General features: G+C 49.4%; 4 protein-coding genes across 4 annotated transcripts; 1 reads left to right on the top strand and 3 right to left on the bottom strand. All coding sequences in view use genetic code 12, as the record gives it.

Moving 5' to 3' along the window:
- Window positions 1-1760: 1760 nt before the first annotated feature.
- DIURU_001369 (NAD(P)-dependent alcohol dehydrogenase) lies at window positions 1761-2864 on the top strand (the record flags this gene model as incomplete). Its single annotated transcript, XM_034153904.1, has 1 exon — window positions 1761-2864. One exon carries the CDS (start codon window positions 1761-1763, stop codon window positions 2862-2864), a length of 1104 nt encoding a protein of 367 aa, XP_034013817.1.
- Window positions 2865-4298: 1434 nt separating this feature from the next.
- Window positions 4299-8351, bottom strand: SLN1 (Sln1p; the record flags this gene model as incomplete). Its single annotated transcript, XM_034153903.1, has 1 exon — window positions 4299-8351. The coding sequence occupies one exon, from the start codon at window positions 8349-8351 to the stop codon at window positions 4299-4301; it is 4053 nt and encodes a 1350-aa protein (XP_034013816.1).
- A 1188-nt stretch (window positions 8352-9539) lies between these two features.
- On the bottom strand, window positions 9540-10400 carry IMP4 (snoRNA-binding rRNA-processing protein; the record flags this gene model as incomplete). The annotated part of the gene is made up of 1 exon (XM_034153902.1): window positions 9540-10400. The coding sequence occupies one exon, from the start codon at window positions 10398-10400 to the stop codon at window positions 9540-9542; it is 861 nt and encodes a 286-aa protein (XP_034013815.1).
- Window positions 10401-10563: 163 nt separating this feature from the next.
- DIURU_001366 (uncharacterized protein) lies at window positions 10564-11052 on the bottom strand (the record flags this gene model as incomplete). The annotated part of the gene is made up of 1 exon (XM_034153901.1): window positions 10564-11052. The coding sequence occupies one exon, from the start codon at window positions 11050-11052 to the stop codon at window positions 10564-10566; it is 489 nt and encodes a 162-aa protein (XP_034013814.1).
- Window positions 11053-11113: the final 61 nt, after the last annotated feature.

Here is an 11113-nt window from a genome sequence, read left to right as displayed (position 1 = left end):
CGAGTGTGGCAAGCGGTTTGACCATATCATTGGCCTCCAGATGCACTTGAAGTATGCCCATAAGAAGCAGCACGGCAAGTTTGGCGGGTGCAAAAAGTGTGGCCCTCGCCACCGGCCCTCAGAAGATTAGGCAAGCGACTGACAAGCATTTGAAGGCGACAGGTTAGCCTTGCAGTCACTATACTAGTCGCATTTCAGCTAATTTCAGTTTTCACCATGGCGGCGATGTTGCTTGACGCGTAGCGGAGACGCGTTCCAACGCGTGAAAGCATTGAGCCAGTATACCTTCCACAAAGCCAGTAGTCACCGCCAAACTCATTATTTATATAGTTAAATAAATTCCGTTTCATTTACAGTTTCATTTCAAAACAAAACAGTTTGATTCAGGTCTTTTTCCTTGGTATATTGTTGCCTTGGTGGCTACTCATTTTGCTAGTCTGCGGTCGCACAAACTCCCAACCCAAGCCCCTAACTTTACCCAGACTACAACCCTACCCCCACCACCCTTACTCCACTGATACAACCAGCTGACTATGGAACGAGGGATATTATCGCCAAAGCAAACCAACTGGGGGTCGCCGTCGCCCACGAAGCTGCTGCCCACAAAACTGTCACCGACTAAACTGCTGCCGACAAAGCTGCTGCCACTTAAAATGCTGCTGGTGCTGCCCACTAAATCACCCACTAAAAGAGTGAGAGATAACGGTAATCTGCTGCCGCTTCGTCCGCGCAAACAGGCGAGAACGGTGGCCCTGCCTGGCTTTAAAATCTTCGAAGATCCTGTACTGCCGCGCCCACCCACTATCGATGCCGACCAGGAGAACGTGCTTGTACTGATTAGACGCCAGCTGAGACGCGGGGTGCCGTTACAGGTTCTCTCATCGGAAGAGTTTCCTGGGTGTTTACACGCGCCTGCTGTCGACGGTAAAATCCGCCTGGTGCAATTGACTCAGGTGTACGTGCCGAAACACTACGATAACGATTTTGGTAGTTTGCACCGCCAGGCGCATGCGCCTAGTTACTTGACTCCAGCGAGAGATAAACGTCACCAATACCAAGTACGGTCGCGTACTGAGGAGCCGGGGCTGCCCACGCCTCGCCCTCGCAGCAATAGTGTTGGTGCCAATACCCGCAAGCGTCCCCTCGTGGTTAAAAACCCGTTCGTGGTCGCCTAATACCCCATATACCGTAATGTACTACATGATTTTAAATTAGCCTGACGTAGGCACCACTAAACTAATTATTCAGCGGCATCAAAGTCAGTGTACTGTTCTGGTCATCAATTATCTGAATCAGGTTGACATTGATAAGTGCCTGTCTTCATTCATTCACGATTTCCTTCAAAAAGTTCGTCTAGAATTTACTTTCACCAAATTGGCTTGAAAAATCTCCATCAAACAAACACGGAAGTCATAACTATACCAAAATGACGACGATATCTCTAACACTCGCTTAGCCACAGATATTGATAGACTGCATCTATCTGATTGATAGTGAGCCTAGCTGCTGGTATATTGTTAGCAACTTAGTTGACACGCACTACATTTTTTCAAATTTGCGATTGAAGCTTTGCTACCAACGTCCCTTTCAATTTGTGATTCTAGACATTGATCGTCAGTTTAGATCTTGCTTGCCGTACTTTGAGTTTGTGGCCATATATCTCCGAACTTTCAACTGTGACGTCATGATTACCTAATCTCACTCCAGTTCATCAACCATGATGCCGTAGCTACGGCTTTCCATACTTCCCCACGGTTGCCATGGCTGCTCCCGATAAATTTAAAGGCTTTGGCGTCCTGTCCCACGAACAATGGAACCACCCGAAACTCGTCGAGTACCAGCGCCGGACCATCAACCCCACCGACGTCTGTGTCGCCGTCGACGCCTGTGGCATTTGCGGGCTGGATCTCCACGTCATCAAGGGCGCCTGGGCTCTGCCGTTACGCCGCAAAGACCTCGTTGTTGGCCACGAAATCATTGGTCGTGTCGTCGCCATTGGTGGCGAAGTATCGGAGTTTGAAATAGGGCAGAGAGTGGGCATCGGTGCCGCTGCTTTCGCCTGTGGCGAGTGTCGCCGTTGCCACCACGATAACGAACAATATTGCCATAAGAAAGTCGGTACGTATAACACGGTGGACCCTTACGCTGATGGCTACGTCACTCAAGGTGGCTACGCCTCCCACTGTGTGGCCCTGCAACAGTTTGTGTTTGCCATCCCCGATGCCATCGAGCTGAAACACGCCGCTCCTTTAATGTGTGCTGGTCTCACCGTGTACTCTCCCTTACTGAGAAACGTGGGTTACGAACGCCGCAAGCAAGTGGGGATTATTGGCCTTGGTGGTTTAGGGCATCTCGCAGTGATGTTTGCTCACCATATGGGCCATGAAGTCACTGTGTTCTCTCGTCTGCTGGCTAAAAAGGATCAAGCATTCCAGTTAGGTGCTGACCACTTTGTGGCCACTGGAGAAGAGGAAGGATGGCCTCAAGCACGGAGCGATACCTTTGACTTTATCCTTAACTGTGCTTCTGGCGTCGACGGTCTTGCCCTTGAGGATTACGTCAGTACTTTGGCCGTACACGGTAAAATCGTGTCGGTGGGTTTACCGCCTAGTGGCGATAAGTTTGAGGTGTCGCCGCTGACTTTCTTGCGGAGTGGGTCGCTGTTTGGGGCCCTGTTGTTAGGGCTGAAGGATGAGGCTAACCGTATGCTTAAATTGGTGGCGGAAAACGGGATTAAGCCGTGGATTGAAGAAGTGCCGATTTCCGAGGAAGGCTGCCATGAAGCGCTTACCAGATGTGATAAAGGTGACGTGCGCTACCGGTTTGTGTTCACTGATTTCGACAAGGCCTTTGGTAATAAGTGATTTGAGAAATAGGGATTATGTTCAAGGTGGTTGGGGGGATTATAGAGGAAGGGAACGAATTTGATATTCAAATAAATATAGGAATTCAAGCGGGCGATGGGAGAGGGAGAGTGGTACGGGAGAGGGAGAGAAGGAGAGGGAGAGGGAGAGAAGGAGAGGGAGAGGGAGAGGGAGAGGGAGACTGGGATGGACCAGTATTGGGCTAGGAAATGAGAACACAATTGTGCAATTCTAAGGGAGGTAGAATTATTAGATGATGTGGAGTGCAAGGGGTTGTACCGGTGACTAATTGTCATTACTCGTCACTACAAACGAGTTCGTTTAGTAAACGTATTATCGTTGATTTCAAAATTCTATTACAAATTAACTAGTTTCATTGTCTTCAGCTTGATTTTCATTTCCCATTAACATGGTCTGAGATTGTAGCTACACAAAGACCACTGAAGCTAATGCCATTGAGACAACTACTAATCGATTTAGTAAACGTCTTACTACAACGCTTACAAACGACTCTCGTGACAAATGGGAGTAATTTGATCTGTTTAGGCTATTACTCTTACGATACTTCAATGTTTGGCGAGAGAGATTTCACAAAACTTTGTGAAACCACCGCTAGGAGGGAATACGGTTAGTAAATGTATTACTATTCCCATTACAGACGGAGCTCATTACAAACTACAGTCGTCTAATGTTAGTAAATGCATTACTAGTCCAATTACTGATTGATCTCATTACAAATTGCATTAGTCTACCGTATTCGAAGTATAAGTTTTAAGCTTCTCGCTAAAAAAGACAGCCCAAAATGACACAAAACCTACTAAAATCAGACCATAAACGCTTGCTACGACCATTACTACAGCCATTACACTTCTGGGAATGTGACTAATTGGTAGGATAGCCCGCCTTATTCGCCGCCTCCATTATTAATGGCCTTACTACCCCTACTCAGATCGTACGGTCAGTAGCCCAATATCGGTGGATCAGGAGAAATACGATTACTAAGGCCTCTACATCTTGACTATACTGATCCCATTTGACTAATTTTCCATTCGGGTTTAGTGCCATTACTATTCCTTTGATGACAGATTTTCACCTGCCACAATCAAGTGACACAAGACTGGCATACCAGCCACAAATGTCAATACAATGGCGAATGCCAGAATTTGAAATCACATTCTCCCCTCAACTTAACTGAGGTATAATTGATACGATTCCCCGTAGCTAGCACAATTTTTCCACATTTTATCGCTTTGTACCTTGGCTGAAGCACAGTCAGAGAGCGATGTTGAAGAAGAGGTGTCATTGACAAAGTTATAGAGGTGACAGTGATGACAGTGATGGGATATCATGATTTGTACCGTCAATGCTCTCGCACCTTTGTCCTCACGACTTTCTTTAATGAAAATGTATTATTATGCTATGCTCTATTAATCATTACTTGTCATAAGATTCCACAACATCGTTCCCCTCCTTCGACTTTGCATTGGTCGACTGCTTCGCTTCATTCTTCTCTTCTTCAACTTCCTTCTTCTCCTCCACCACCTCAGCTTTATTCACTTCAATCAGTGGAATTGACGATGGCTCTTTGGTGTTTGAACTATCAGCTCCGGGAGCCGGCTGCTCAGTTGGCTCCTTTGGCGTGGCTAACGTCGCCGCAGTTCTCTCCTCTTCCACTTTTGCGGCATTCGTTTCCTCCTTCGTCTCTTCAGCAATGACACAATCGTTAGCCTTGGGTTTACCACCTTCAGGGCTAATCGCTGTCTCACTAGCATGAGCACTGACATTAGCACTGACAGTGCCAACACCGTTACCAATGCCACCGCTAGCGTTATCGGCTGTACCTGGTGGTACTTCAGAGATCGGCGTGCCTGAGGGAGTGTTGCGGCTCAGGTCACCAAACCTAAACCCACGTGCTTCCAGCGACGGCAGCACCAACACTTCACCCAATAATTGAGGGGCAAACTGTGTAATCACCTTCTTAATGTTGGACCGTCTGATTGGCTTAGCTAAGAAACCACTCATCCCGGCACCGAGACACTCTTTAACGTTCAGTTCATCAGCAAACGCAGTGAGAGCGATAATCGGACGCGTGAAACCCAAATTGGTGCGGATCATCTTCGTCGCTAAAAGACCATCGATCTTGGGCATTTGCACGTCCATAAAGATAAGATCGTACAATTGCATCGTCTCGTAAGACTCCCTGACCATCTCCACCGCTTCGCTACCGTCTTTAGCCATTTTAACGTTGGTGAACCCTTCGAGCTTCAACATCCGTTTGATCACTTCCTGGTTCACCATGTTATCTTCGGCGACCAAGATGCGAATATGCGTAAGACTCAGCATCACGTCGGGTTCTTCCAGGGTCTCCTTCAGCACCATCAGTGCCGCGGTCCCCGTCAGCCCCTTGGTGATAAGATCAGGTTTTGAAAGGAGTACCAGATTCTCTCGAGTAAACAGCGGTTTCTTGGGTGGTGTCCCCTGTTGTGAACTGACAGGACTGGGTTCCTGGTCACGACGAGGCGATTCCGATTTAGTAGGGTCTCCGGTCTTATTAGGAGTTTGCGGTACCACTTCATCGTTAATCACTTCGATTGCCGAGTTGGGAGTACCTGGCTCCTCGAATGCCACTTTCCGGTTCACCTTAGCGTCAGGGTTAAACTCATCGTTACAGTACTCTTCCATATCCTGTTCGTCAACAATCACTTCGCCAGTCTGTTTCAAAGGTACGGTAAACGTAAACGTCAGCCCCTTACCAATAGTCAGCAGAAGAGTAAGAGTACCATGCATCATGGTGGCCAATTGGCGACAGATGGAAAGCCCTAAACCAGTACCACCATAGCTTCTCAGCAATGTTTGATCACCCTGGATAAACGGCTCAAACACCTTCTCCTGTAATGCTGGCTCAATCCCGGGACCAGTATCAGTCACCGAGATTTGAATCACCCACGTGGTTGGATTGGCCAACGTCCGTGTCTTATAAACCTTATCATTCTTGGTCACTTCATGATGAGTAGCTACCAGCAGCACCAGTTGCAGGTCGTACAGAGTGTTGACGATCTGTTGCTGGTTCATTTGTTGAGGTTTAGGAGGTAACGGTGGCGGCGTCGCCAGAGTCAGCATTGACTTAACCAGGGCCAGTCCAGCAAGCATGGTATCCAGTGAGCCCAGCCCGGAGTTATCCGGGTTAGGTTGCGGTAAAGTAGGTAATGGTTTCGCCTGGAACTGGTTACGGAAAAGAGCCTGTTCGTATTCCAGAGTCGGCAACGTAACCACGGATATATTATCGCTATGGTCCAAGTCGGTAGTCGTCGACGATGATGAGTTCAGCGACTTAGTATTATCCAGTCCTCGGCGACGACCATCGTGGAGCGTTTTAAGCTTCAGTTGACCGGGAACGGGCGGTAACGCTTTTGCCCGTAACAGTTTTCTCAGGTTCTTCACGTATACCTTTTCACAATTGACTGCCATCAGCCGTTCGTAGTCGTACTCTCCAAGCAATTTGAATTGGACGTCAACCAGACCATCAACGGGAGTAAACTTAAGCGAATTCAGCACAAGATTCATCACGATCTGAATGATCCGGTTCAGGTCCCCAAAGAGGATCAATTTGCGCATGATTGCCGGTTTCACCAATACACTAAAATGCACTCTCAGATCACGAGCAAGTTTATCGAAAATCAGTTTGGTTTGGCCCACCACTTCCAAGATTTGGAAGTTAGCGCGTTCCAATTTCAGCCGTTTCAACGTGTTTTTGGAGTAGGTTAAAAGCTCAGTGAGAATATGGAGCAAAAGCTCACCCGATCTATGGATCAATTTGAGTGATTCCTGGATTCTCAGCTGATCGGGTTCGTCCATGGCAATCGCCGTCATCCCTAAGATACCGTTCAAAGGAGTACGCAATTCGTGTGAAATGTTGGCAATAAACACCGTCTTAGCCTCGTTGGCCGCTTCAGCTTCCACTTTCAGTGCTTCTAATTCCTTAGTCCGTTGTTTAACCCGGTCCTCCAAATGGTTATATTGTCGGGCAAGTTCGGCGGTCATGATATTGAATGCTTCCGTCAACTCGGTGATCTCATCCTTAAAGAACTTTTTGGATCGGGGCACTTGTTCGGGCATTCTAATCCCCAGCAGATACGCCGACGATCTTGCCAGCGACGGGGTCAGCAGCACCAGATTGCGAGGGTTGGCCAGCGCCAGCGCCAGCTCGTGTTTCTCGTCATAGTGGTGGGAATGCGAATGCGGGGTGCGTCGTCGTAACGGCCAGTAGACATTGGAAATGGACTTACCGCCGTTCGGGTTATCTGGGGTAGTTCCGGTACCATCGGCTCGGTGTTTCGGTTTCCTCAGATTAGTGATGAGTACGGTGGCATCTTTAAGCTGAGTGATTGGTTTCACAAAGTATACGGCGAGGGGGAAGGTGACGATACACATAAATGCGGCAATACCGATAACGACACCGATAATGATCTTCTTGAAGTTATTCACCGGTTGGAGGAACTGGGAGCGTGGTTGTTCCACTAATAGCGTCCACGTAGTGACGGAATCGATGTGGATCTTGGAGAACCCCGTGGCCACTTTACCGTTATCCAGGGCAATTTTCCGTGACAGCCCCTGGCCCGGTTCCAATATCGCTTTCTTGACTGCTTGCGACGAGTTGATGTTGTATAACTCCGAAGTTGATTGCAGCATATTCCCCGTGGGAAGCACGTACTTGTAGGCGACGACCTCGGAATGGTCGTGGTTGGTCGGGGGGACGGTATAGGGTATTAAGTCCGTGGTATCGCCATAGATCGGCTGGACTAAGTATACTTGGTTATCGGAATAAGTAGACTTTTGCAGACTATTCGCCTTGGCGTCAGACATCGCCAACTGGATCAGCTGGGTTGAGAAAATCACCGAGATATACCCCGCCAAAAACATCAGGGTCAAGATGATCAGTGTGTTGGCGTAGATGGGGAGGGTAATGCACATGAAGTAGGGCAGATTTGGCAGCAAATCCTCCAGGGTATCGTTGGCCACGGGTCCGGTGAAGTACCCCGTCAGCGCGATGCCCGACAGGTATAACGGGGGAGGCACCTCGGCGTTATATCGTAGCGGGTACAAGTAGTCTCGCGCCCAGGGGGACAAATTGGTGATCTTGTTTTCCAGCTCAACAAGCACTTCCATGTCCAAGTTGTATAAGCGGGCGGCGGCGAAGTTATCCGACGACAGCACCAATTGGTCGATGGTCAAGTTGGCGCCGCTCATGAACGGCGAGTCAAGCAGACTGTTGCCCACACGGTAGTTTGCCAATGCCGAAAGCACCAGATCTCGCTGGGTGATCCAGTTGACCTGGTAATAAGTCAGCGTCATGAGCTGGCCGATCTGGGTCAGTTTCAACTCGGCGATCACCTCGAGCCGCTCGGCCCGGAGATCCAGCAAGTTATTGGAGAAATATACACCAGTGACCACGGCCAAAATCAACAACAGGAGGAGCGACAGACTCATCACGAGGATGATAAGCTGGGGGCGGATGCCCACTTTCAACCGTCTCATCGCCTTTCTACCTGGTCCACTGGGTGATGTGTATCAAACGTATATGAGGAGGGGACACGGCCAAAGGCAATAAAATCAGGAAGAACAGCGGGGGTTGGTGGCGGTCGCTTGGGGGTTGAGGGTGATGGGGTTTGTGGGTGGTCGATGTCTTTTTCGTTTGTTCTGCGCGATTACCGCGAGTGTCTGACTGTGTGCAGGAAAATATCACGACAAACCGTGAGGCTAAATTTAATCTGGGTCCGAGACAGTGGCCCTCCCTTCCGTGGCTCGGAGGTCAAGGGCTCATAGTATCAAACTGACGCTTGTATGATCCACCCTAATAGTAGAATTTTGTGAGTATTCTATCAACATTACTAATCCGAGCCGTTGGTATAAGAGTGTCATTATCTGTGTCCGAGTGGCATTATCTGTGTCCTCAGTGTTGGTGGTCGCACGGATCTTGCCATACGCGATCTCGGCGACCGTCACAATTTAGACGACGCGGAGCGCCACGCTGAGGAATTACGGACGCGCTTTTTTGCAGCGAGGGCAGGGCAGCATGAAAAACGGCCATTGTATTCTGCAAACAAAGGCCGATAATAGTAGCTGTTTACCGTTCTATGCACTGTACAGTCTAGTGTGTTGCTAATCTGTGGGTATCGCACCTGGTTGCCAGGGTGGCTGTGGAGAGAGGGGTAAGGGTTCTCGGCACCTGACAACTAGCGATGTGCCTCAAGGCGGGTGCTAGCAGGTCAGTCAAATTTCAGTTTATCGCTTGTAAAATGAATGTACTATAGTAAGTTGAGGCGAAAGAACACGTTCATGGGGTCAAAAAAGTGATGGCGCCGTCACATCCATTATTGTGATTACTGGCCTGGTACCATAAACCCAACTTTAAATCCGCCAATGGCCGAGTGGTCTAAGGCGGCAGACTCAAGCTTTCAAGCTTCTCAACTGTGAGGTTGGGGTTTCTGTTATCGTAAGATGCGCGTGTTCGAATCACGTCGATGTCAATACTTTTTTAATTTTCCAGCTTTAACATTTATGAAATTAACATGATAGAGTAAACGCAGATCTTAAAAGCTTATTTTCCTAAGTTTTTCTTTTCTTCCCTATTGTTTATTATGGTATATCTATCACTCCCTATCCCCTTAGACCCAGCTAAAGGTAGTTCTTGCGGTTAGCCGTGCGGATGAAACGTCTCAACTGCCACTCGACGTCGGCGTCCTTGTTGTCCATCATCCCCAAGCGGATCTCGTATAACCGCATTTCGAATCGCGGGCCAATCTCCAGCAATTCCACCCCGGCTTTAGTGCGGACGTAGACGTGGTGACGGACACTGATAAAGTCGTCATTATTAATAAACAGAATCACTCTGGTGCCTTCATCTTTAGCCTGAGGCGAGCGGGGAGGGAATAAGTGTTTAAGCACTTGCACCACCCGCTTACCCAAAGTGGTGGAAAACCCTTCGAAAATCAAATGCGGGTAAGCTTCCAGAATGTTACCAAGCTGGGGCAAATCGTGTCTCAATTTGACGTTGTGGAGAGTGAAAGTGACCGAGGGACCGTGAGGGAAATGAGATAACGAAATCAGCGTCGGTACCCCCCGGTGTTCGTGTAATACGATTAAATCGTTCACTTGGACCCGGCCACAAGTGGCGACAAGGTCGGGAATGACGTAATTACCCCGGTTAAGCTTAATTGAGTTAGGGATCATCAACCTCATCTCTTTGGCAAATTGGAGTAATTTCGTCAGCGGGTCACGAGAAGTGGTGATGATCACCTTAGGGTCGTTGATCCCCAGTAACGCCGCGTATTCGTCATCAATTTGCACTTGTTCCGACTCGTCATAGACGAAATCTTTGCGTAATTGTTCGTCTTCGGCGAGTTCTTTCAGGAGCGGTTTACCCAGAGCGAGGGCCGCTTTAAGTTGTTGACGCTTTTCCCTAAGAGTAGTCTCCTGGAGCTCAAGCGACTTGCGGTAGAGGTATTCCCGCCGCTCTCGGGCCTGTCTTCGAAGCATGGGATTTGTGAGGGACGGAGGCTTGAGATGAGATGGGACACCCGCGCGAAGAGGTACACTGGCAAATTGATATGTCACGTGATTATGTACATGTGACTGATTTCACGTGCCGTACCCCACGTGACTGAATGACCTAAATTCTGAATGTATTATAACTACGTCACTAGTGCTCCGCCAGCGAGAGCTCGGTGGTGGTATGGCGTAGGTGGGCGCCGAGGGTCGACGCCACCACCAAGTCGTCGTCGTCGCCCTCGCCTTCCAGCAGTTCCGGCAGGATCATGAACTTGAGGGAGTCGGCGTTATTGGTGGGCGCCCGCCCCGGCACCAGCGGCCGTTTCGCTTTCGTAGGTCCGTGGAGCAGCTGGGGCAGCTTGGGGATGTACCCCAGCGAGTACAGGGTGCGGAACTGGGGCATGTCGTCGTTCTCCTGGACGATGTCGACGTAGGAGCAGAAGTTCAACAGCAGCCGCAGCAGCAGCAATTTCGGCGGCGACAGCAACGCCAGCGGTCTCGGCGGTGCTACGCTGTTGTTATCGGCGACCTGGCTCATCAGATACGCCAGGTTCTTGCGGCTGGGACCCCGGGGGCGCCCGCCACCAAGCGCCATCGAAAGCCCCACTACCAGCGAGTTGCGGCGCAGCGGGTACACCATCTCGACGTCGTCGAGGTTGGTGTGCTTGTCGGCGATGATCAGCGCCGTGGCGTCGAGCGTC

Source organism: Diutina rugosa, assembly GCF_008704595.1.
Source record: "Diutina rugosa strain CBS 613 chromosome Unknown scaffold68_size48173, whole genome shotgun sequence".
NCBI lineage: Eukaryota > Fungi > Ascomycota > Pichiomycetes > Serinales > Debaryomycetaceae > Diutina > Diutina rugosa.
The sequence above is the reverse complement of the archived record's forward strand: the minus strand, read 5'-3'. Positions and strand labels throughout refer to the sequence as shown.